This window comes from Doryrhamphus excisus, chromosome 1, assembly GCF_030265055.1.
Source record: "Doryrhamphus excisus isolate RoL2022-K1 chromosome 1, RoL_Dexc_1.0, whole genome shotgun sequence".
Lineage (NCBI taxonomy): Eukaryota > Metazoa > Chordata > Actinopteri > Syngnathiformes > Syngnathidae > Doryrhamphus > Doryrhamphus excisus.
The window spans coordinates 1,736,899-1,764,862 of record NC_080466.1 but is presented as its reverse complement, the minus strand read 5'-3'; the positions used below and the strand labels follow the sequence as shown (position 1 = coordinate 1,764,862).

The window sequence follows — 27,964 nt, the reverse complement described above, 5'->3', positions numbered from 1 at the left end:
AGCTGGCAGCGGAGGCAGAAAAACAGCAGATCACTGCAGACTGAGTGGAGAAACTGCAGCTTGTCCTTACGGAGCACACATCAGGTGGTCTGACTGCATCTTTCGGTATAAAATACAAGCCACCCTTCTTTTTTATCCCACGTTCACTGCTACACAAGGCGCATGCTCAGACCTCCTGGCGGTGCAGTTGTTTTACCTCACAGGATCTCCGCGGTGAGTACAGTAATGCTAGTCGCAGCTAACTTCAACGCGACGAAACCTGTCATTGCACTTGATGGCCGTTGCTTGTTTATCCCAGCCGCCTATTATGTTATTATCTTCGCCCAGAGCACGTCTGGCCACCTCCATCAATGTCGATCAAGGAGAGCTTAGCATACAGTTAGCTAGTTTAGCGTAAAATACACTACGTTGTTTTCCTGTCAGCCTCTTTACTTCTACACTGGTCGTTACTGTTGTGTATGCACTGTTGATGTTTCGTGTTTACAGTATTCTACTATAGATATTAATAATTGCGTAATATAGTGAGTGTAACCACCTTCAAGTCAAACAAAGCCCGTTATTAATTCTGCACACACAAAAAAATCACCACCTGGACTTACCTAAGCAAAGAGGTTAGATCGACCCATTGGATTACTCATTGTGTTATTGTTATTATTATTATTTTTCAGCTGGCAAGACGTTATTTAACCCTAAATGTCGCAGTGATTAACTTCTAATTTGTTCAACAACAAAAGATGTCAATCTGGTTCATCCATTTTCTATAATTGTCCTCAATGGGGAGCTGGAAGAGCTGGAGCCTATCCCAGCTGACTTCAGACAAGAGGCGGGCTACACTTGCACCGGTCACCAGCCAATAGGGATGGGGCTGATCCGATCCGGTATCGGTATCAGGTCCTGATACCAGTACTTCACTTGTAGGTATATTTAAACCCTCGATCTTCAGAGTGAGCCGACCACGCTAACCACTCCTCCATCCTGTGACCGTTTGCTTCACAAGCATCACAGTTTTGGCATTCCCCAACCACGAGAAAATATCTCAGGAGATTCCTGAAACGACTAAAATCAGGTTCAGATCTGTCCATTAAGAAGAAGAACAGTGGGAAAACTTTGCAGTGGTCCGAACATCCCATCATTAATACACGATTCTTGGGGGAAAATGAAATGATGCCACAGCGAATGTGTCCTATGAAATATATAATATATATGAAATATGTACTGTGTTTTGGTCAGGCAGTGTTATATTGATTGATATTGGCAGTGTTATACATTTCCGGGTCTAACAAAACCTGTAACAAATTCTGCCCGCCTTTGTCACATTTTACTGCTCAGGCTATGTATGCATAAAAAACAACAACAATGAAACATCTTCAATATATTATTAAATATATTATATATTTGTACATTATACCTAAATTATACATTATTTTTCAGCTGCACGCACAGGCTATTAACTTAAAACAGAGACGGTTTTAGAGGGGTAATATAACTCCTGGCATGTTTGTCTTCTGTTTGGTGAATGTATTTATTATTATTATAATATATAATATTAATAATTATTATTATTATATGTTATGGTGATAAGATATGGTGATCTTCACTTTTCTTCTGCACTGCACTACCAGCTGTGGCTGTTCACATGAGGCGTTTGAGTGCATTACGGAAGTCTTGATGTTTAGCTCTAATGTAGTCAAGGCTTTTTTCATTTTTTTTATTCACATACCCCCCCACAGCAATCAGCGTACCCCGCTTTGGGAACCTGGGAATTAGTGCATACTTGTCAAATGCATTGCTCTGACGCCTCTTGTCAAACTTGAGCTCCCATCCGACACCACCAAGCCCAGGTTGACGTGTAAACTGAGGTGTCAACAAGCATTGGCTAAAAATGACTGCGGCGTATTCATAGTTATGTTTCAGAACCGAGATGATATATATTACGATGTGATAGATTGAGTTTTGTGAAGCTTTCCTATCTGCCCGGACGTGTTTAGTCACGTTTTTGCACGTTTGACACTGAGCCCTAGAAGGCTGACCTCTGCCCTGGTGCTTTGCAGCCAAACCACTCCAAAACACGTAGAAGGGCTTATGAGCTACTTTTACCTGGCTGATCTTAGTCGATGCTGCATGGTGGACGAGTGTTTAGCGTGCAGATCACACAGCTAGGAGACTGGAGTTCAATTCCACCCTCGTCCATCTCTGTGTGGAGTTAGCATGTTCTCCCTGTGCATGCATGGGTTTTCTCAGGGTACTCCGGTTTCCTCCCACATTCCAAAAACATGCTAGGTTAATTAGCCACTCCAAATTGTCCATAGGTATGAATGTGAGTGTGAATGGTTGTTTGTCTATATGTGCCCTGTGATTGGCTGGCGACCAGTCCAGGGTGTACCCCGCCTCTCGCCCGAAGACAGCTGGGATAGGCTTCAGCAACCCCGCGACCCTTGTGAGGACAAGCGGTAGAACACGAATGAATGAATCTTAATCAATTTGAGAGTATGTTAGCGTACTGTAATAACTGACCTCACTTTATCATCTTTATCACAATGCCTTACCCAGAATTCCTTCTGTTTGATGACACCACAGGGCTTTCCCTGTTTGTTTTAGGTGATTATCTCATCGTGCACCATCGTGATGTAATTTCAGTTGCTATTGTATTCATACTATTACTGTTGATGAACTGATTCTTAAGCAGTAGCAGTAATTCCAATCAATCAGGACTAATTGATATGAGCTCACTCAAGACAACAGCAGCCTAATTGTCAAAAGAATCCACAATTTTGCAAAAAACAACCAGTACTGAAAGAGTGCAAACAGGAGTATCAGAATATTGCTGATAGGATAGGATAATTCACCAAAAAATAAATAAAATAAGAGAAGTAGAATAGAACCTTAGTTAGCTTTGTTAATTCCTTCCAGAAAGTCTGACTTGAACCGAAACAGATGCGAACCGAATACATTTTCCCCCTTAATCCTGCTCAAATAATGGTACAATAATGAGGTATTCTGTAGGATCTTGTCATTGACGTCATGTTTAGAAGGCCCAAGTGTTTAATTCTGGCATAGCTGTGACTGATTGAAAGCAGTCTACTTGTAGGGGAGATAAGGTTGTCTGTCTGTGACTGTAGATTTACTGTTCATGATAGCCATGCATCTTACTTTGGCAATTCTTTGTACCTGATGTAAATTAGTTTAAAATTATTCACGCCGGTTACAAATTAAATCTACTCAAACTAGATGCAATTAATTTGATTTAATTTCCCTAAAGCAAATGTCTTCAAATGTCTCTCGATTATGATTATTCCTGTGTTGTTTTCTAACTTACAGGCCTTTATTGACAAATTAACTGACTTCTAAATATGTATTGTAATTACTTATCTCCTCAGACACTGAAATACTTCAAAGATGACAACTTCATGGAGCGATAGACTGCAGAACTATGCAGACCTGCCTGCCAACATGGACAGAATGGCAATGAAAAAATACAGACGAGAACCTTACCACAGGTAAGAAACGCATTACTTTGCTCTCTGAACTGTCTGACGTGTACTTCATGCAGAATGACGATGCTCAACATTTACACTCTGAGCTTTTTTTTAATGGAGCGTGTATGGTAAAGGAATCCATTAGTGTATATATTATGATAAATTACTCAGCGGCACGGTGGATCATGTGGTTACTACATCTACCACAAAGTCTCCTGCAACAAGTGTTAACTAAGGAACCTTTACAGCACAGTCCCATTGGATTGTGCCACTTTCGTACTTTCTTAAATTCAATAGAGTTTCACACCATCTTTATCAAAGTTTACACCAAGAATATATAACATTTGCTTAAAGGGGACCAATTAGGCTTTTTCCACTTTTCTGACCTATAAATGCAGTTAGAATTTAGTCTTCTCGTCTTTAAACGATGCCAAACTTTTAGATAATGATGTTTGAGCATTTGGAATTGAGCCCTGAAAGAAGTTCAGGATGGCACAAAACGCTCGGTTTGAAAAGCCATGGTAAAACCGTTCCATTGTGATGTCACTTCCTCATATGGTTTATAGTTAGGAAGCACTTTGGGCGTGTGACCAATCACATCGGAGTGGGCATGCCCTGAATTAAAACAGACCGTTTCGGCAGGAAGCACAAATCAAAAGAAATACAGCTGGAATAAAAAATCTAATCTAAATCTAAAAGGTTTCCTGTGCGGGTTATTGTGTGTAGCTGCTCTACAGGAGACCACAACTCAATACAAAGGCAACACAAAGGATAAGCAGAATAGGTCCCCTTTAATTAAGAATATAATTTGACTCTAATTGAGTATAGTCAGGCGGCACGGCGGTCTGGTGGTTAGTGTGCAGACCTCACAGCTAGGAGACCAGGGTTCAATTCCCACCCTTGGCCATCTCTGTGTGGAGTTTGCATGTTCTCCCCGTGCATGCATGGGTTTTCTCCGGGTACTCCGGTTTCCTCCCACATTCCAAAAACATGCTAGGTTAATTGGCGACTCCAAATTGTCCATAGGTATGAATGTGAGTGTGAATGGTTGTTTGTCTATATGTGCCCTGGGATTGGCTGGCCACCAGTCCAGGGTGTACCCCGCCTCTCGCCCGAAGACAGCTGGGATAGGCTCCAGCACCCCCCGCGACCCTTGTGAGGAAAAGCGGTAGAAAATGAATGAATGAATGAATGAGTATAGTCAACCATGATAACCTGTCAGAGTTCTTGTCAATCAATTAATTTTATTTAGAAAAACCGTGATAGGGTGAAGCTGTGCAATTCGAACTGTGAAGTGGCGAGGGACGACTGTGTATCGTTCTGTGTGCTTTTCTGTGAACAAATAAACCACACACACATAGGCGCATAATGATGATGATTGAAGGATTTCATGTCCGGAATCTGTCTATAGTGTCCCAACTTTAAAATAATCCCATACTTCACAGAGACTGACTTACCAATGCTTGGATGCTTTGTTTTGAGTGTGAATCTGTGAAACTATGAATCATCTTACTGTAAAGTTACGACCTTCCATGAAACATTATATAACATTATTGCACAACACTTGTGGGTTCAACATTGCCAGTTTTTTTTTTTTTTTTTTACTTGTCTTTGACTTTTACATCCCATTAAGTGTTGGAGTAAAGGCATAGACTGCAAATTGTTAAGCAGGTTTTACGAGCTTATGTCTCATACATGGGTGTTCCTTGGGTGTGGTTTTGACTGTCATGCAAAATTCTCCAGGCTGTTGAGGTCATGACCTTATAGTTCATATAGTGTCATCGGTTATGTGAAGGCAAGGACACTTTTAAGTTGCTTTACAGTTTCCTATAGAGTGCAAGGGTCTTGTTTACGTGGCGCTTTGTTGACTGGAAACACCGCAGCGCTATGTTATGCATGTTGTTTAATGTTTAGCAAGTTCATTGGACACAACCACTTCACACTATTATGTCAGAGACTTGATGAACTTGTCAAACGAAATACACCGCCACACGTGCCCAAACACATAACACGTGCGCACACACATAGTAAGATAATTTGTGACAGTGGCCAGTTAATGTCATCAGCCTTGATTACTCCTCACTGTTTTCCGTTTTTCCAGTTAAAGACCCTCCCGACTGTGAGGGAGGTCACTTCCCAATCGTTGTGCGGCCCTTAGTCAATGAAATATAAAAAGTAATAATGTAACAAAACAACACTGGACAAATAAGCGCTGAATATAAACCTCTGAATGAAAGCAACCTCTGACGAATCACAACATGGTCGAGTAGACTGTGGAATCTTAGGCATGTCAGAAGAATGCACATTTATACCCTGTACGCAACTTGATATTTAAGGAGTACATTAAAGTAAACTTAATATAGTGCTCCACAGGGTTCTAATAGAATACGGTCCCTTTTGAAGTTGTTGTTGTTTGAACAAAACACAAATTGTTCCTTAAAAATATTGCCAGAGGACAGAAAATGGGGAAAATATTTTGAATTGAACATTCTCAAGTTCTTGTTTTTTAATGCATAAGATTAGACACGTGCAATCCAGAAAATAAGTAAATGTCACAAAAAAGTGGGCTAATAAATTGACACACAAAGACTGCGGATTTCAGAAAATAACAGATGAAATCTCTACACTCTACAAGAAGCAATGAAGTCTGTAAAATTAAATAATTCAATATAAAAAATAAAATTTTTAACTATAATGATGAAAATGGTAATATTAATGATGGTAATAATGATAAAGATTATAATGATAATGACAATAATAATAATATTACAATGATAATAATAACAGGGGAAACAAGACAGTGGCATGAACATGATTATATCCTACAAAAAGGGGTAGGCATTTATAAGCTTTTGCTTCAGCCTACTCCTTTTGGGCTTGGGATCAGATAGTTGAATACAAATGTAAATAATGGAAAGTTATATTTTGATTGATGTAAGAAATGCACTGTAATGATTCATATATTTGCCCAAATAAAGGAAAAAAAAAATTCAAGTGATGTCAACAACAACAACAACCTGAAGGTTCCACTGTATGCTGACTTATGTATGAATTCCTGAAGCCTAAAATAGTCAGTGATGAAAAGCAAGTACTCACAAACACGTTTTTTTTCCTTATTAACTTTCACATTAGGATATTTAGGAGCTTTGATTTATGAGAACATAGAAAGAGAGTCTCAGGCCTCCAGTTGAGGGCAAGTAAGTCCATCCCCTATGACCTCTTCCGCCGAGTGACGTGATTGAAGCTTGCTCGGTTCTGCCTGACTTGTGACTGTTCTGGATGTCTTTGAAGGCCCATAAATGTCACGCCACCCAACAACAACTCTGACTAATGACACACAACAATAGAGAATGACACAGAATAACCACAATCATTTTTGCAACTCAGAAAATGTCTGAATGGTAAGAAAGCAGAGAGGGGCGGGGGAGAGAGGGTGGAGTGGGGGGGGGGTTCATTGTTTGTTGGCCCTGTGGTGGCCCGCTGAGGCAGGTCAGAGAGTCAAAGTGAGGTTTAATTTGACATAGAATGCATCGCCACTCCTCTCCTGGACAAACATCGAAATGGGAGCTTGTGCACCATGGATCTGCTGCAAGGTATTTGGTGTCTGACTTGAGTTGGAGATGAAACCGTTAGTGATGAGTTATGTTAAACTGTGCCAATTATGCGTAACACTACCTCGACAGTATATATGTTTGATACAGTATCTTTTTTTTGGCTGGTTTGCATGCATTTTCCAAAATAGTTAAGTAATGAAAGTATGTGAAAATGTGATGGATGTAGTATTTTACTTTTTTTTTAATGTGATGTAAAATAAATGGCATAATCTCTGCATTTACTTTAAAATTTGGGGTGAGTGCATCAATAACATGTTTTTTAAGACATGAAATATGCAATCTCCACATTGACATTAATAAATGCAAAGATGTCCTCAGGCATTGTGTCCTGGCAGTAAGCGTTTAAGCTAGCAGTGCCAGCCAGGCTATGTAAATACTGTCTATCAGTGTAGCCACTGTGCACCCACTGACTGATTTACGGGGTGGATAGGACAGTAGAGCTGTTTCCTGGCCGACTGTCACAAAGTCTCAGGGATCGACATTTGCCAGGAATAGTAGCGTACCGCCACCTGTCACATGACAGAACTCATCTGTTTCTCTCTCCTATGATATATGACTAAAATTGCAGATCTAAAAGCTAACAAATAGATGTCCCTGTCACATTAGCAGGTTGTTCACCATTTTAGTGAACAACGTTAAAATGTTAGTTTTTCGGTCTGTTTGATTGTTGACCTAATTGTTGCTGAGTGTGTTTTCTAGAGTCTAAACCAGGGGTCTCAAACTCAATTTACTTGGGGGCCACTGGGCGAGACTGGGCCGCATCAGGTTTTCAAAAAAAAAACAAAAAAACGCATTTATTAAAAACAGAAAAATGAATAAACTTTGATTTTTTACAAGAAAAGCTCTGATAAAACATTCCACTGTTCTCAAATATCTCACTTTTTATTTTTCTACACAAAATAAGATGAAAAATAAATAAACAAATCAAGAATAAAGAAAATCAATCAATCAGTAATAAATAAATAAATATAATAATAATAATAAAACGGCAAATAATAAAAACTTAAGAAACCACATATAGTTGGTGGGTTATAATAACAAATTATTTTTTTCATATTAAAATGAACAAAGCATTATTAGAGCCCTGTAGACATGACAAAACACGACTATAGTCACATTTATACTCTTTTTATTTACAACATATTGCGCAACTGCAGGGTCATGAGACACATGCTAACTCGCAAACTCGAGAGCTAGCGACCTAAACGGTAGCCTTCAAGTTATTTCCTTTAAACTTAAATAGCCAAAAACTTACCACTTCCACACGGATAGGGAGGATAACTATTAACAGTTATTTAACCTTTTTAACCATACAGCATCCATATCAAAGTTGCGCGGGCCGCGCTAACATTAAACTTTCATATCAAGGCAGGGGCCTCAAACTAGTGTCCTGCGGGCCACATTTGGCCCGCGGGCCGCCTGTTTGAGACCCCTGGTCTAAACAATAATGGCATTCAGCAAGGTTGCCAGCATTGTTTAACAAGCCTCATTTCCCTCTTCACGGTTCCTCTTGGCAACTGTTGGTATTTGGAATCTTCTGCTGATGGACATGATGTCCGCTATACCTAAAGTGCTGAAACACAAGACAGCTTCAATGTGGACTGCACGCAATACCCAAATCAGAAACTCAGACATGTTACTATGGCTTCTTTATTACTTTGTCTCATTATCGGCCTCATATGGCTGCTCAATGCACCCATTACGACGGTCCATTTACTCTATTAAACAGCTTAAGTAAACATTTTTGTCCATTATGCAGGAGAATTACTGCTATTGTTGAAGATTGCAAGTAACACATGTACGTCGGTGTGTCTCCTCTAGAGTGTTTGTCAACAGAAGCTTGGCAATGGAGAAGATTAAGTGCTTTGGCTTCGATATGGATTACACTTTGGCAGGTACGTACACTTCACTAAACAACTCCGGGAACAAATGGAGCAGTTGAAATATTGCATTGTGGTTACAGGAATAGTTACGTTAATATGTCTCTAAATTGATTGTTAACAATGAAGTGACAGTCACAGCTTTGCAGCTCTTCTATTTAACACGCGTGTTACGAAAGTTCAGCATAACACACTGTACACAAAGGTGTTTACATACTTTCTCCGACTGACTAGTAACTGGGCCAAAATTATCCTGCCACGTTGTGACTCAGCCGCAGATTTTAATCTGCAGATCCCAAAATAAACTATGACTTTGTGAAGGGGGGGGTCACGTTTGTTTGTGAAGTTCTCGAGTGATGGCTCCTATGAGAACGGGAATCACTTGTAGTCCCTCTCTGGCCGTGCGACTCGACTCCATTCCTGCTCAGCGAGCAGGACGCTCAGCTGTTGACATTGCTCTGTTTATGGGAGCTCATAACCAAGCGTCAATGTTTGCAAGAAGCATGGATATCATGTATCCTTTTATCAAATCCACGGACCCTAGAGCTCTCAGCACTGATGGTCTTCCTCAGAAATGATAAATCCTGATTGATATCACACAAGAGAAGAGTTGTTAAATGCGTATCCGTGCATAATCAAATATTAGAAAAGGAGAACATGACCTAGTTTTCCTTCAGACATTTGCCACAGACATTTGCCAGGAATTTTAACAAAGACAAGCAAATATTTGACTTTGAGTTACTTTGCTTATTAAACAAACATTAGACTAGGATAAGTCTGGGATCGCTGCTTGTTCCTGCTTAGGACAGTTAATACATATGCGATTCAGTGGTTTATTAATAGAAGTTGCAGTGTTGTTTACTTTGTGTAAGAGTGGTGCATATTACATACAGGCCTGGGGTGACCAAGCTTGTAAAACGTAAATACGCACACCTATTTACAAACGTACACAAACATAGAAACACTCCAGCACATGGAACCATTGACAATAACGTCACCATGATGTTCTCTGATTGAAGTTTGTGTCTCGTCTCACCTCTGGGGAGGCTGTGTGTGGTTGCATGTGTGTGTGTGTGTGTGTAGGGTGTTAGTGCACACATGCATCATGTCAGTGTGAGAAATACGAGAAAGGGCTTCCAGCAGAGCAGAGGTGACCTCCCACGAGCCCCAAAATTGCAAAACAGTTCAATTTACACATCATTGCTCTGATTATTTAGTTGGATTTTTCATTCTGACCAAGCACTTTGTGGTTTTGCAGGATACGTTTTTGTTTGTTGATAGTCACCAAACTGTCAAGCTAACGTCATCTTTCCTGACAGAAGGCTCTTATTCTAATTATTATGTAAAGACATGAATCATCTCCTAAACGGCAGGTTTTACAGCCTAGATTAAGATGTGGTATGGCATGCTAAGTTGAGGTCTGTGCACGGCAAGGTCAACATGTAAAAACAGAGCTGGCTGTGATCTAGAGAAAGTGAGAATGTTGATGGCAGAGGTGACCGAGGGCAAACAACTCTTAAAATAGGTTTCTTTGTAGCGAACCAGAGCTTCGGGAAAGAAAATATGACAAGCGATTGAGGTGGAAGGAGGAGGAGGGAGGAGAAGGGAGAGGGGACAGGGGGAGAGGAAGTGGAAAGACAGTGTAATTGGTGAGTGCTACCGCTCTGGGCAGAGGGCCCAGACCCTCTGTTTACTGGGGGACCACAGCTGGGCCTCAGAGACGAATGGGGCATTGAGCTGCGAGAGCCTACGTGGTTCTAATACAGAAACAGACCGAGGATTAGTGAGCATGCCAAAGAACAGGACAAGGCCTCATTCAAACAAAATGTCTACTGTACTGCACTCTTTGCTACGTTTTGCTCATTTTTTTTTTGCACTAACAACCAGAAACGGTCCAAGATATGTTTGTCATTATCATTATCATCAAGCAACATTTCTCTCCCTTCAAAGTCCTCCTCCCACAATCCCAGTGGGATTAAAGGAAGGCACCATCAACACAAGCACATTCTCCATTTTATATTTATAACATCTGACATATTCTTGTCCCCAGTGTCAGATACCATTGTAATCCTCAGAGCTCATCACAGTTCTAGTCTGGCCTCGGGGTAAACATGTAGCTCTTGGCGGTGGCGAGGGTCTGGCTCGCCAGTCTGCCGAGGGCTCATTTAAACTTACATTGAAAGTTTGGCATTTTTTTCATTTTCACGCTTGATCAAGTGTCCTTGTTGATTCATGTGCAAAACACCCAGGCTGGTGTTGATACAAACCCACACGAGTGTCCAGTGTGTGTATTTGTTTGTGTGTGAAGAGGCTTTACAACGGAGTAAACATGTTATCAAAATGAAGAGCTTGCAACCAAAAGGCTCTAAATCCATTTTGACTGATTTCGAGAAAATCAATTATTTTTAATTACGCACATATCAATGTATTTGGTCATCAAGTCTATATTGCAAATGAAAGAGCTATCAATATAGGTCATAAAAATGCATGCTATAAAAATCCTGCACACAACATGTATTTTATATATATTTTTTAATTATTTTTTTTTTTCGGATTTAGCGCCTTTTGGCTGAAATGATGGATTTAGCGCCTTTTGGCTGAAATAAATTTGAAGTCACCTTTAACTTCTTCAATGGCATTGTTATAAAAGAATGTAAGGTGCTTTAATGTGCTATGCTAATACAATAATTACAACACAGAAGCCATTCTCAACATACAATACACCCCCCCACCCACACACACACACACACATGCACTCGTTCACCGTCACACATTACAGAAACAAAATGTTATAACCTACCACTAGTACACTGTTACTGATAAAATTTTAAATTTCATTCATTTCAACAATAGACAATTAAACATCCAAGAATATCTCTTATTTTCATGTTCACATCAACATACAGCCACACGCACATCAATTCCCTAACACCAAATGGCACATATGGGACTGAATCAAACTATTTGATCTCATTTTAGCCTTGTTTTTCTTCCATTCTCCTTCATTCTTCTGTCTTTTCCTTGGGTTATTTGTTATATCAGCCAGCTCATTCATGGTAAAACTGCACTAGGATTGTATAAATTGCAGTATTTTTTGCGACTTCGTATTCGATCAAAATGTACACAAACAAAACAGAATGCGCACTGATACTGGCTTTCTGTATGTGCAGTGCCAATTGTATTCTTCTCTCTGGTTGGTCAGATTATCAATAGATGGGAAACTTGGGCCAATCAGAATAAAGAATAAAGAAAGGGATTTAGCTCCTTTTGGTTGAAATCTGAAATGGAAATAGCGCCTTTTGGTTGCAAGCATAAATTTCATATCACTTTTTTTTCAAGACCAAAATATGTGATTTGGATACACATGACAGAGGTCTATTAAACTCATGAAAAACATGCAACTTAGTGAAAATTGGATTTAGCGCCTTTTGGTTGAAATCTGAAATGGAAATAGCGCCTTTTGGTTGAAAGCATACATTTCATATCACTTTTTTTTCAAGACCAAAATATGTGATTTGGATACACATGACAAAGGTCTATTAAACTCATGAAAAACATGCAACTGAGTGAAAATTGGATTTAGCGCCTTTTGGTTGCAAGCTCTTCAAATACTGAATCAACGCAGCAGTTTTGGGTGGACGATATCATCTTAAAAAAAACCAAGTGACTCATGTGTACCATAAGTCAACTTAATCAACTATACTATCTCCAACATGTCACTGTTTTGTGTGACTCACAGGTTCAGTCCATAGTTCATTGTCCAAGAAACATTGCCATTCACTGTCCATGAATTAGGGAGCAGATAAGATGTCACTGTGGACTTGATAATTAATTACATTTGTTCACCTTTTACACATCAGTATAGTACAGAGCGATTGTGACAGCTCTGATCTGTCAGGTGATCAACCAGACTAATCACATACATTGCAACAGACGTGAGAGTTTTATGTTCCTCACAAGATAAATCCTACCGACATCAGCAGTCCTTTGGCTCTTCCTCCTATTACCGGTACTCCCAACAGTAGCGCATTCAGCACTTTCCTTCTTCTTGTGAGATGCATTCGCAGGAAATGAGCTATCCAAACCACCCACAAGATAAGGCATAGGTATTTTTTTATTACATATGGGACCATAAAATGTTGTAGCCACCCAGTCACACAGTATAAATGAAGCAGAACGAGGGCGTAGTCATTTAAGATCAGCATTCAGCTATAATAAGTTGGCTCCGTTTATAAAGTACGATTCTGCATAACGGACAAATGTTTGTCTCATCCACACATGCACCCAATGATGGTAGAGCAGGGGTGCTCATTAAGTCGATCGCAATCTACCGGTCGATCGCAGAGGTGGTACTGGTCGATCGCGGCGTGACGTTAAAAAAATATCATCCCAGCATCAATGCCGTCACTTGATTGATATACAGGGCAGCCATTCAGATGACAACTGAATGTTGCCCTTCGGGCGACCAATCAAATCAAACAACGTCTCTAAGTGCAGCAGAACTTACGATGTCAGCCTATCATCCATCCCCGTTACTTGATTGACATACAGAACAACCAGTCAGATGACAACTGAATTTTGACCTTTAGGTCACCGCTCATGCGTAAACAACGATGCAAAGTGCTAAGCTAGTCGGCGAATTGCGTCAGATTTTAAGCCCTCGCTAAAGTTTATGGTCACTAAAATGAGTGAAGGAGCTGGACCAAGTAAAAAGGCAAAAACTGGACCAAGTAAAAAGGCAAAAAACATATCACTTCCATACGGATATGGAATATTATACGGATATTATGATACGGATATTATCCATGACTGATAAACATTTGGAAGTGTGCTTGAGGCTGGCTATCAGCAGCTACTGTCCGGACTATGCATCCCTGGCTGGTTCAATTCAGTGCAAGTCATCAAAGTAAACTCAGGTAATTACAAAAAATGTTAATAGTTAATTATGTGTGTTTTGCAATATTGGCTCATTTGGTTATGTAAGGTACATCAACATACATTGTACGTACAAATAATCCTCAATACATTTGAAAATAAATAGATGTTTTGCATTTTTGTAGTGGGTAGATCATTTTGACTCGGTCATTTTAAAAGTAGCTCGCATGCTGAAAAAGTGTGAGCACCCCTGTGGTAGAGTATGTTGCGATAGAAGCAAAGTGATATGATTGTACACACGCCAACGACACATTGTCAGGGCTGGTGTTATGTAAAGTGTAATGCAAAACTGAGCAGTGTTTACCCTATACTTTGTGGTCACAATAAATACCATGTACTCATGTACAGTTGTTTAAGCGGATGACGTTTGGCACTGCAGTTGTCTAGAAATGGAATCATAAGACTTTCCAACCTGTATTGCTGTCTAAGAAACAGTAGGGTCGGGTGTCGTTTACATTATTATGCAATGCCAGTGCCAAATCTGTACTCAAGCTGGTGCTTAAACGGTGCCCAAACCGGTACTAATGCTACGTTCACACCGACGCCGAATCGATGGCGAATTAAATCGGCGAGCAAATCGGCGAGCAAAGCGGCGGCAAAGCGTAACAAAGCTTAATGAAAGCGTAAAGACCGTAATACAGCGTAAGAAAGGTTTGAGCAATTCGGGACATTCGGCAAGAGCGCCAAAATTTTTTAAACTGTTTAAAAATTTGAGGCGATCTGTCACGAATTGCGTAAAGCGGGGAGAGCGTATTAAAGCTTATCAAAGCGTCACAAAGCTTATCAAAGTTTTGCTCAAAGCGTAGGAAAGCTTAACAGAGCTTGGTTCAAAGGATCAATGGATCTGCTGCATCTTTATATATGCTCTGGATCAGAGGCGGGATGCAGTCGGGATCTCGAAATTTTCCATTGCGTAACAGAGCTTAACAGAGCATAAACATATCTGAGGAGATCGTGAGATTTTTTGAAAAATGACGCCGAATTCGTCGCCGATTCAAAGCGCGACATTCGGCGTCGGTGTGAACGTAGCATTAGACGGAGTAAAACATACACATTCTGTGTATATAACACAATTTTGTGACATAAAGGTTGTACAAATGTACCATTTAGTTGAAAACATTCTGAGATTCCCCCATCACATAAGAAATATGCAATATTTAAAAAAAAATCCCTTAATGTTCTTTTCACTGGATAGGCGACTGTCTTTGTTATTAAACATAAATAGTACAAATGTGATGAATGTGATCCTGCTTGGCCCATGAGCCACTTCTCCACTAAGATTCGTACAACTTTTGCACAATCCTGCTTACGCTGTCTGTCGTGGCTGCACACAGGAAGTGTGGTTAGCACATCGGGTCTGAGAGTCAGGAGTTTCTGTGTAAGTCTGGCTCAGATTCCAAAGAGATGGCTGTCAGGTCAGGGCTCTACATTAAAAACCAAAATGACTTGCCCATAGGAATCCATAACCCTTGTATTATGTTACGGGTCAATTTGACCCGTTTCAGTTTTTGTGTTGACCAAAGTACTGGTTATCCTTTCTTTTTCTTCATGAAATTTTGTGACTTTTCCTCATCTAGGGTCATGAACACAAAAACTGAAATGGGTCAAATTGACCCGTAACATAATACAAGGTTAACTAGCATGATTTGTTAACAAATCATGCTAGCATAACTAGCATGATTTGTTATCATGCTAGCATAACTAGCATAACAAATGCTAATGCTAGCATAACAAATCATGCTAGCATAACTAGCATGATGCTAGCATAACTAGCATGATTTGTTATCATGCTAGCATAACTAGCATGATTTGTTAACAAATCATGCTAGTTAACCTTGTATTATGTTACGGGTCAATTTGACCCGTTTCAGTTTTTGTATTCATGACCCTAGATGAGGAAAAGTCACAAAATTTCATGAAGAAAAAGAAAGGATAACCAGTACTTTGGTCAACACAAAAACTGAAACGGGTCAAACTGACCCGTAACATAATACAAGGGTTAAGGTGAGAACTACTTGCCCGAACTTGCCCCATGTAAAAGGAAAAGACTGCCATAATGATATCATGTAATTTTTTGTGGCATCACATGAGAATCTCAAATTATATTTATATTTAATTATATTTATAATATTTATTATTATTATTATTATTATTATTATTATTATTATTATTATTATTATTATTATTATTATTATTATTATTATTATTATTATTATTATTATTATTATTATTATTATTTAAGTTGTGCACCACAATGAAACATTATTGAATAGACACATTTGTGTACTAGTAAAGTGTTTTTAATCCAGAAAAGAAATGCTCAATGGTCAAACAATAATTTGTGAAGCAAAGGTTAGAAAAATACACAGAGAAATGGAAGCGCTAGATTTTGTAGCTTGTGCAAAATCAGCACTTTATTATTTTTGTATTGGATCTAATCGGTGGTGTTTCATTGTGACCACTTCAAATTGTCACAGCAATGTGATTCACTCACCTGTGCCATCATTTGATTTGCTAACCGCTAATAAAATACTTGTTTAGGAGGCACTGCTTCATCACTTTTTGATGTTTTCCTTCAGAATTAGACGATGTTGGCAGCGACGCCATGATGGATGTTTTCGTAGTCAAACCATCGCTGATTGGTTGATCGCGAACAACGGGTGTGGGTAAAACACGGACTGTGGATTACGGACCGCGGTCTAAATAAACGATTCTGATTGGTCCATTTCAAGATTTGCAAGGATTGCTTTGCAAATTACCACCGGAATTACGCAGTCCGTGTTTTAACACCCAACAAGAACCGCTTTTTAAAAAACTCTTGTCAGTACGGCATGCTAAAGTACACTTGCCCGACGGGAATATTAATGATTGGATTTACTTGCCCCGGGCCATCGGTACATCTTTATTGTCGAGCCCTGCAGGTTAATCTACTGTATGTTGTCCATAAATGAATGTTAATGGTTAGTTGAATACCTTTATATGTTTTGACGACAGGATTGTATCTCATGCCTCACCCCAAAGTCATCTGAGATAGGCTCCAGTTCACTCGTGAGAAAACGACGACTGTATTTACTGTTTTACTATGTCAACAGGATGGCTGGAAAAAAGGCCATGAGAATTATGTGAAGCTAATGATGACTAGCAAGAGGTGGCTAAAATGTACTGCAATTACTTAAATCTCACTCCTCTTTCCTTTCTAGTGTATAAATCACCAGAGTACGAGTCACTGGGATTTGAGCTTACGGTGGAGCGACTGGTCTCCATCGGTTACCCACAGGAACTGTTAAGCTTTGTGTATGATCCATCCTTTCCTACCAGGTGGGCCGATCAAACGACTCTTAACTGCTGTCACGACTAGTATCCCCGAGCTAATTTACTAGCCTTTCCTGAAATGAAGTGTGAATACAGACATTTAACAGTAGTACTTGTCGATTTATCGCAGGGGCCTCGTGTTTGACACCATGTATGGAAACCTGTTGAAGGTTGACGCCTACGGTAATATACTGGTCTGCGTCCATGGATTCAACTTCCTCAGAGGGTGAGGATTCTGAACATTCATCTCTCCTCGTCTCTGAGGAAGATTGTTAGTGTCACTGTCAGGTTTGTGTCCTCAAACGGTATGCTTGCCTGCAACAGCGTCCTCACCGTCTGTTCTGAACGGGTTCCTTTCTCCCTAGTCCTGAGATCCGTGAGCGCTACCCAAACAAGTTTATCCAGAGAGATGATACAGAGCGCTTTTATATCCTGAACACGCTCTTCAACCTGCCAGGTAACAATGAGGGAGTTATGTCGGTGTATGTGTTTGCATGATGCTTGCGACTGACACATGTCCTTTTTTTGTTTTTTTTTTTAAAGAGACCTACCTCTTTGCATGCTTAGTGGATTTCTTCTCCAACTGTGATAGATACACAAGGTAAGAAGACGCACATTACTCTGTCATGCAGCAAGCTGGTGGGCGGGGCATATTGAGCAATACAAACCAACCTGGGGCAAAGCAAAGCCCCGTGGTACGGGAGGGTCCACACTGAAATCAAACAGTTCTATCAGTTCATAAAGTGATTTTTTTTATCTGGAACAATTAGTCATTCATCTTCACTTCTACTAATTGTAAAACAGCATGGTTTGCTATTTTAATAACACAGATGTAAAACACGTTTTACTAACTTTTAAGAGCGAAGGAAATCTCATCATAAGTGAGATTAACTGTGGATGTTCACGTTGACAATGTCCAATGGCCTGTACATTTTGAAAATGTAAAACTGGAATGGCTGCATGGTCTTTGTCCTCTGAATCCTCGTTGTTGGTCTTTTAGGGGGAGAATGCTTTCCTGTTTGGCTGGGGACCTCTCCATCAAGGGAAGGCTATCCCATTTAAAAGCAAACAGACAAACCCAAAAAAAGAACTAAAACAAATGTATTTGAAAAGATACTGTGAAAATACCGCGTGATACTGTGCGACAGCTGTATATGTGTGTCTCTGCTTTTCCACCTTTAGCTGTGAAACCGGATTTAAGGATGGGGACCTCTTCATGTCGTACAAGAGCATGTTCCAAGACGTCCGTGATGCTGTTGACTGGGTCCATTTCAAGGTACAGCCTTTGTGAGAGCTGTGTCCCTTGTTATGCTTATAGAAGAAAACTTTGCTGTAGCTTTTTTTTATATTCCTGAATGATATCCACACAATAGATGCTTCCGATAAATTGGAATGCTTTTAGAAAGGCCCTGTTCTGGTCAAACATGACCATGCACTAATGCACAAAGACAAATACATATGCTCAGTTTGGTGTGGAACCACATCAACCATCTTTGGGATGAGCTAGAACAGAAAAGGTGAGCAAGGCCCCCCTCTCAGGTCCAACATTAGCTACAGTAAACCTCGGATATATCGGACTCGGATATATCGGAAATTCGCTTGGGCCTCCACATTCTAGTACTGCACTGATCAAGATTTTTTTTTTAATTTTAATTACATTTTTACAACAGTTGAGGATGTAATTTTGACCACTTATGAACATTAAGCATCTTAGTGATGAAACCCGTCACTCTTTGTCATCAGTCAGTATGTAAAATACAGTAAACCTCGGATATATCGGACTCGGATATATCGGAAATTCGCTCACAACGGACAGATAAAAAAGAACTGATTTTTCTGTAATGCATTTCCAATAAAAATTCATTGCATATATCGGATTTTTTATAACGGATTTCGCCTATTTCGGACAAAATCTCCAGTCCCGTTCCAATGCATTTCCATTAAATTTCCCTCGCATATATCGCATGTCCGCATCGTTATGCTAATCTTGTTGATGTCACTCCCTATTGTCTTTCTCCTGGCTCCAGATTTAGGACAAATATAAAAGTGAGTGACGTCAATAATACTAGCCCAGCAGTGAATGAGATCTTAACCTCACTATTGGAAATAACGTAGGCCTGACGGGCGTAACAGGGCCTAGCTTAATTAACAATTTGTTATGCTCAGAGTCCAATAAAGTTAAATTCTCATTACCTTACGTCTCTTTTCATTGCCCAGTCCAGGTACATTGGAAACATAGTCAAGGAAGTGCCTTTTTATAACGGATAAAATCCCATTTACGCATATACCGGATATAAATCCGATATATGCGTAAAACAGACATTTTCCGGTATACGCATATAACGGATTTCGCTTATATCGGACAAAACCAGTGGGAACAATTGAATCCGATATATCCGAGGTTTACTGTATCTTGTTTACTTGTATTTGGGATGATAGTCGGAAGTAGCCTATTACTAGGCTGCACAAGTGGGCCATACAGTTGTATCGGGCGACCGACTTTAATCAATAACTCAATTCCGCATGTGCAAAATCATGCATGTAAGCATTAAAACTAAAGACTACAGGGCTCGACAATAACGTTGTACCGATGGCCCGGGGCAAGTTAAAACAAAATTGGGGCAAGTAAATCCAATCAGTGATATTCCCGTCGGGCAAGTGCACTTTAGCATGCCATACTGCCAAGAGTTTTTTTAAAGCGGTTCTTGTTGGGTGTTGGTAAAACACGGACTGCGTAATTCCGGTGGTAATTTGCAAAGCAATCCTTGCAAATCTTGAAATGGACCTATCAGAATCGTTTATTTAGACCGCGGGCCGTAATCCACAGTCCGTGTTTTACCCACACCCGTTCTTGTTCGCGATCAACCAATCAGCGATCGTTTGACTACGAAAACATCCGTCATGGCGGCGCTGCCAACATCGTCTAATTCTGAAGGAAACATCAAAAAGTGATGAACCAGTGCCTCCTAAACAAGTATTTTATTAGCGGTTAGCAAATCAAATGATGGCACAGGTGAGTGAATCACATTGCTGTGACAATTTGAAGTGGTCACAATGAAACACCACCCATTAGATCCAATACCAAGTGCTGATTTTGCACAAGCTACAAAATCTAGCGCTTCCATTTCTCTGTGGATTTTTCTCACCTTTGCTTCAAAATTATTGTTTGACCATTGAGCTTTTTTTTCTGGATTAAAAACACTTTACTAGTACACAAATGTGTCTAATCAATAATGTTTCATTGTGGTGCACAACTTATAAATATCACTGCTTACTACGACTACCATGTGTAAGGTATTATGGTAGTACTCTCATTTCATCTTTATTTGAGATTCTCATGTGATGCCACAAAAAATTACATATCATTATGGCAGTCTTTTCATTTTACATGGGGCAAGTTGGGGCAAGTAGTTCTCACCTTAAGGATTCCCCATGGGCAAGTCATTTCAGTTTTTAATGTAGAGCCCTGGACTAAAAGGACAAGAAGAAAAGCTGTGGTCACACAACCTGCTTTCTTATGTGCACAACATGTATACCCCACAGCGAGATTGAGTGTTTTGGTTGTAGTTATTTAACTGTCACTCAATGAATAAATCTACACTGATATTTGGATGTAAATAGAGAAAGATGTTTGCATGAACTTTATACATGCGACCTTTCAGGGGACTCTAAAGGAGAAAACTGTGGAGAATCTGGAGAAGTACGTTGTGAAAGATGTAAGTACTTGGTATTCACAAAGGTTTCACGCACTCTTGAATCGCTAAGGAGGCTTCGTTGTCACCACCTCAATGGTTTGCTCCATCCTGCTAGGGAAAGTTGCCTCTTCTCCTCAGCCGGATGAATGAAGTGGCCAAGGTTTTTTTGGCTACCAACAGTGACTACAAATATACCGAGGTAAGACGCACTTAGGTATGTACCCGTATAGATATAATCTGCAAGTACATCAAGTCATTTTTTTATTGATATTTTGTTTTCCACACCGTGAACATGCATTGAAACCTTCATAAATGTGTTTTGTTTTCACAGAAAATTATGACCTACCTGTTTGATTTCCCCCACGGCCCGAAGGTAAACATTGTCTTCATAGCATATCTTAAAAAGATATGTTATGTATCACATGCTTTCTTGTATTTTTATAATCCATTTGTGTGTGTGGGGGGGGTGTAACTTTGTGATGTCGTCTACTTTAGCCCGGTACCTCCCACCGACCCTGGCAGTCCTACTTTGACCTCATCCTGGTGGACGCCAGGAAGCCGCTGTTCTTTGGCGAAGGGACGGTGCTCCGACAAGTGGACACGGTGAGCAGCTGGATGATGAAGTGGAAATGACGAGAATGTGTACTCTCCAGCCACACCGCACGATATACATCTGTCCAATCATCCACGTTTCGCCATTGAAGAAATGCTGAAGTTCGAATCAAACATCAGGATGGTAAAAAAGAAATAGCTGATTCCGTTGACTTTAAACATACCAGCTTGCCTGTTGCAGTCAGCAATTCAGAAAGTGCTGATGTCGTAAGATCGGCGCACGGCCACACACAACCTTCTTTAGCGTTTACGAGGTGTGTCACAAGATCCCGCGACATTGAACCGTGATGATATTTCTCGCTTATAGAAGAGCTGTCTTGCGAGAACAAACCAGCCAGACTACGAACTATGATATTACTACTGTGAATGATAATACACATAATACGGAAGTGGCAGTTGGTAGCACACATTAAGTGCTTTACACACAGTATAAACCTTGCCATTCTACCTGCACCGCGTGTTCCCGGTGTCGCTTGTTCGCAACTTGTGGTGTTTTTAAAAATGTTTTTTAATTGACATTTGATCAAATTTACTTAATATTTCATTCATTCATTCATTTTCTACCGCTTTTCCTCACGAGGGTCGCGGGGGGTGCTGGAGCCTATCCCAGCTGTCTTCGGGCGTAAGGCGGGGTACACCCTCGCCAGCCAATCACAGGGCACATATAGACAAACAACCATTCACACTCACATTCATACCTATGGACAATTTGGAGTCGCCAATTAACCTAGCGAATGTGGGAGGAAACCGGAGTACCCGGAGAAAACCCACGCATGCACGGGGAGAACATGCAAACTCCACACAGAGATGCCCGAGGGTGGGATTGAACCCTGGTCTCCTAGCTGTGAGGTCTGCACGCTAACCCCTAGACCACCGTGCCGCCCTACTTAATATTTGTCAAATCAAAATTCACTGCACATGACTTTCATCAAAACATGTCATAGTTTGAAATAGACGCTGATTCACTACTTCTTGGAAATGCACTCTCAGCATCATGGGAACTGTATTTTTTTTTTTACTGCATTTACTGCAATGCACATCTATTTTACAAGTAAGATTTTCAGTTGGAAAACAATGGCCTCTTACTAGCCCGGCCGGGATAGCCATAGCAGCTGAAATGTACACCAGACATGGGCTTGAGAGCTCTTCGAGTTTATTTCACAAGACAGTGCAGCAGCACCCCCCCCCCAGCACACACAACAGGCCTCTCACAAACAATTTCACCCAGCCCCTTTTACCTGTGAAGGGCCAACCATAGTTCCCAATGAGAGGGTGAGGCAATGCGTCTAAAAGGTACCCTATTTACCCTATTCATAACACCCTTCTTTTATATTACAAGTCTTTCAAGAGTCCCACACTAAAGACTCAAGTACACATAACAACTTAGATTCCCAAACTACCACCCAGTTAATCCCCCCTCCTCCAGGTGACACTTGGGAGAGTCCGATTAAGGCGATCAGCCTCTGGCCTGCACTCACATGGGCGCGCCTCCATGTTTGTGCCCCGACCAATCACCTGATCAGTGAGGGAGGATTTGGCAGCTCCCTTACATCTATACATAATTACACATCAACATAAACGGTTAGCAGCAGGTTCTACAGCTGCCATTATTAGAGAGTTTTTTTTTCCTCTCAGACATGAGACTTTCTTTCATCCATTTATACCAGAGGTAGGGAACCTATGGCTCGGGAGCCAGGTAGGGCTCTTTTGATGACTGTATCTGGCTCTCAAGCATTTACCAGAAATAAAAATGTATGTTTGCTAACATAAAGTAAACATCACAGAAATCACTGTTAAAAATATTAAAAATCAACAACTTTCACGGTGGTCTAGGGGTTAGCCCACAGACCTCACAGCTAGGAGACCAGGGTTCAATTCCACCCTCGGGCATCTCTGTGTGGAGTTTGCATGTTCTCCCCGTGCATGCGTGGGTTTTCTCCGGGTACTCCGGTTTCCTCCCACATTCCAAAAACATGCTAGGTTAATTGGCCACTCCAAAATTGTCCATAGGTATGAATGTGAGTGTGAATGGTTGTTTGTCTATATGTGCCCTGTGATTGGCTGGCGACCAGTCTAGGGTGTACCCCGCCTTACGCCCGAAGACAGCTGGGATAGGCTCCAGCACCCCCCGCGACCCTTGTGAGGAAAAGCGGTAGAAAATGAATGAATGAACTTTCTTATGCATTTTAATCCGTCCATCTATTTTCTACTGCAATACGGCCGACCATATCTATCTTTCCTGATGATATTTTCCAGGTCAAACACCAAAACTCGATTATTACTGGGTAATGCGGTAGTCTACCTCGGTCATTAAGATGTAAATGTAAACTTTCCTCCTTTAGTCAAATAGCTAAAGCTGCAGAACCAAGCCTTCTGGCAAAGATGGCCAAAAGAATGAAATATACTGAATACGGTGCAAAACTATGCAGCAGCAGAAGTTGCATTAATGGCAGCAAGTATTTGATTTATTATTGGACACTGCGCTGCTCACGAAAGTATGCTGGCCACACCCCCTTGGCGTGGGGTAGTGTGCCTGGTCTACGTAATTAGAGCCCATTATATCTAAAACTGTTGGTCTTACATAAAAATGCACACATTTTATTGCATTCAATGTTTAAAAAAATGTATATGGCTCTCACAGATACACATTTTAAAATATCTGGTCTTCATGGCTCTCTTAGCCAAAAAGGTTCCCGACCCCTGATTTATACATTCACTGTAAACACTTATTCAGTGTTAATACTGCCGAGTCATCATCACATTGAAAGAGGCTGACATGAATTAAAGTTACCCGTTGACTGGTGCAAGATCACTTTAGTCTTACATCTATTTGTACGCAAATAATGGAAACATCATTGTGTCCTTTGACGTACACATACTTTGTAATATTAATCTTTGGTTTACTACTTTAAGATGTATCTTTTGTTCTTTTGAGATGCTCCAAACATTGTCAAACTAGTATTCTGCCATTTCAGACCACAGGGCGGCTAAAGATTGGCACCTACACAGGACCTCTGCAGCACGGCATCGTCTACTCCGGCGGTAAGATCTTCACGAAAAGGCAAAATCTTCATTCAGAAGATGTTGCCTTTTCGTGATGTAGTTCACCGCTTTACCGCAGGTTCATCGGACATTGTATGTGACCTGTTGGGAGCCAAAGGCAAGGACATCGTGTACATCGGGGACCATATCTTTGGAGACATACTCAAGTCCAAGAAACGCCAAGGCTGGAGGACCTTCTTGGTCATTCCTGAACTTGCTCAGGAGCTGCACGTGTGGACCGACAAGAGCTGTGAGGCCCAAAGTTTTCATTACATGAACATTGTTGTTCCTATGAATGGGCGTGTTACGTCATTTTAGGGCCTCCACATTCTAGTACTGCACTGATCAAGATTTGTTTTTAAATTTTAATTACATTTTTACAACAGTTGAGGATGTAATTTAGACCACTTATGAACATTAAGCATCTTAGTGATGAAACCCGTCACTCTTTGTCATCAGTCAATATGTAAAATACAGTAAACCTCGGATATATCGGACTCGGATATATCGGAAATTCGCTCACAACGGACAGATAAAAAAGAAGCGATTTTTCTGTAATGCATTTCCAATAAAAATTCATTGCATATATCGGATTTTTTATAACGGATTTCGCCTATTTCGGACAAAATCTCCAGTCCCGTTCCAATGCATTTCCATTAAATTTCCCTTGCATATATCGGATGGCCGCATCGTGGCGCTCTGATTCGCCGAATCGTGACTTTTCGTCATTTGCAGTGTTTGCAGCGTTGCCTGCGCGTCCAGGTACATTGGAAACATAGTCAAGGAAGTGCCTTTTTACAACGGATAAAATCCCATTTACGCATATACCGGATAAAATCCGATATATGCGCAAAACGGACATTTTCCGGTATACGCATATAACGGATTTCGCTTATATCGGACAAAACCAGTGGGAACAATTGAATCCGATATATCCGAGGTTTACTGTACTGCACTGATCAAGATTTTTTTTTAATTTTAATTACATTTTTTACAAAAGTTGAGGATGTAATTTAGACCACTTATGAACATTAAGCATCTTTGTGATGAAACCCGTCACTCTTTGTCATCAGTCAGTATGTAAAATACAGTAAACCTCGGATATATCGGACTCGGATATATCGGAAATTCGCTCACAACGGACAGATAAAAAAGAACCGATTTTTCTGTTAATGCATTTCCAATAAAAATTCATTGCATATATCGGATTTTTTATAACGGATTTCGCCTATTTCGGACAAAATCTCCAGTCCCGTTCCAATGCATTTCCATTCAATTTCCCTGGCATATATCGGATGGCCGCATCGTGGCGCTCTGATTCGCCGAATCGTGACAGGCCGCTATACGACGTCATTTGCAGCGTTTGCAGCGTTGCCTGCGCGTCCAGGTACATTGGAAACATAGTCAAGGAAGTGCCTTTTTATAACGGATAAAATCCCATTTACGCATATACCGGATATAAATCCGATATATGCGTAAAACGGACATTTTCCGGTATACGCATATAACAGATTTCGCTTATATCGGACAAAACCAGTGGGAACAATTGAATCCGATATATCCGAGGTTTACTGTATGTATTATGATGACGATTATTTTTCTTTTTCAGCTTTATTTGAGGAGCTGCAAGGCCTTGACATTTTCTTGGCAGAACTGTACAAGTAAGAACTTTAACCCTTCCATGTGTGTGTGTACTACTCTGTGTGTAAGGTACTCTGCATCACGAGTGTAAAGTCTAAAGGAGCAGCCCGATAACCTGCCTCGCTGATGTTATTTATAACCAGGCACTGCTAGCTAGCCGTTGCACCACCGTCTTCATTCAGCAAACTGATATCCGCCCCCCCCCCCCCCCCCCCCCCTTCCCCCCACTCCCAACGCCTCCACTCTAATCATCTCTTACTGTCCCACCTCAGACATCTGGACAGCAGCAGTAACGAGAGACCAGACATCAGCACTATTCAGAGAAGAGTGAAGGTACAGCTTTAATTGCCTCCGTTTCCATGACGACAAAAGGGAGGTTCGATGTCACGTGTGCAGTGTGTTTGTCAAGCGAGATTTATCTTAGTTCCACTTTGGGCAAGAGTTTATCCTTTGTCAGTGACTGCTGGGGTCTCGAGATTAATGAATAACCACGCAGTGAACTTAAAGCCATGTTTACTCTTGCGTGCGTTTTTGTCCCTGAAGTGGTTCGCAATTTTGCAAAAATTGCAAAATTGTGTGGGACGGCGTGCGAGTACGCAAAGAAAAAATAAACCTTCAAAATTTGTGGTACATATAATTTCCGTGGATGTAACGTGAACGCAGCGGAACGTATGCTTAAAGATTGTGGGCGGTATCATCGCATGTCTCGGTTAACTTTTCCGTCAGCAATTCCCTCTCCCACATTGTCCATGCCTCCTTTTTTTTCCTCCTTTGCCTCCTTCCTACTCTTCTCTCGACCGTCATGGTGAAACTCTTTGTTTTCTTTCAGAAAGTCACCCACGACATGGACATGTGCTACGGCATGATGGGTAGCCTTTTCCGCAGCGGCTCCAGGCAGACGCTGTTTGCCTCTCAAGTGATGCGCTATGCCGACCTCTATGCAGCCTCCTTCATCAACCTGCTCTACTATCCGTTCAGCTACCTCTTCAGAGCTGCACACGTGCTCGTGAGTAACCGTACGCCACAAACGAGAGAAGAGTCTGACTCACTGTGTCATCTAAATTGCCACGCAGTCGCCAAAACGTGCATCAATACCAGTTTAAAATGGAAAAAAATACATTTTTATGTTTTCCCATAAGGCATTGTGTGCATTCATTGAGATGCTGCAATGACGTCAGCCTCCCTCTGAGCACCTCCGGTTTCCCTCTGGTGGTAGAAGCAGCATTGCGTGAAATTGTCAGTTTTTCCTTATAAAATAAAGATCTTATTTTTGTAATGTGACTGACTTTGTTAAAAAAATGACATTATTATTATTATTATGTTATTATAAAAATGAGATAAAATGGTAAAAAATGGTTTAAAAAATTGTAAACTCAACTGTAAAAAAGATTTATTTTATGGCTTTTTTATATAATAATTCTTGCAATATTACGACTTTATTTGCGTAAATCCAGTTGTGTTTTCTGTGACATCATTATTGTCGTACACATTTCCGTTTGTTATAAAAATGAGATAAAATAATAAAAAATGGTAAAAAAAATTGTAAACTCAACTGTAAAATTTTTTTATTTTATGGCTTTTTTATATAATAATTCTTGCAATATTACAACTTTATTTGTGTAAATCTAGTTGTGTTTTCTATGACATCATTATTGTCGTACACATTTCCGTTTGTTATTATAAAAATGAGATAAAATAATAAAAAATGGTAAAAAAAATTGTAAACTCAACTGTAAAAAAAATTTTATTTTATGGCT

General features: G+C 40.4%; 1 protein-coding gene across 5 annotated transcripts in view; it reads left to right on the top strand.

The window, feature by feature from the left end:
* The window catches only part of nt5c2b (5'-nucleotidase, cytosolic IIb), a 30,483-nt gene continuing 2,519 nt past the window's right edge, over positions 1–27,964 (top strand). Inside the window, exons 1-17 of one of the 5 annotated variants that reach the window (XM_058091699.1) lie at positions 1–213; positions 3,378–3,497; positions 8,912–8,985; positions 17,106–17,223; positions 17,348–17,443; positions 17,583–17,674; positions 17,761–17,818; positions 18,400–18,493; positions 20,880–20,933; positions 21,028–21,111; positions 21,244–21,285; positions 21,408–21,515; positions 24,500–24,566; positions 24,646–24,816; positions 26,176–26,227; positions 26,480–26,540; positions 27,037–27,213. In XM_058091699.1, coding sequence (XP_057947682.1) covers positions 3,397–3,497; positions 8,912–8,985; positions 17,106–17,223; positions 17,348–17,443; positions 17,583–17,674; positions 17,761–17,818; positions 18,400–18,493; positions 20,880–20,933; positions 21,028–21,111; positions 21,244–21,285; positions 21,408–21,515; positions 24,500–24,566; positions 24,646–24,816; positions 26,176–26,227; positions 26,480–26,540; positions 27,037–27,213 — 1,449 coding nt within the window. In that variant the 5' untranslated portion in view covers positions 1–213; positions 3,378–3,396. The other 4 variants (XM_058091700.1, XM_058091701.1, XM_058091703.1 and 1 more) reach the window with 4 other exon arrangements.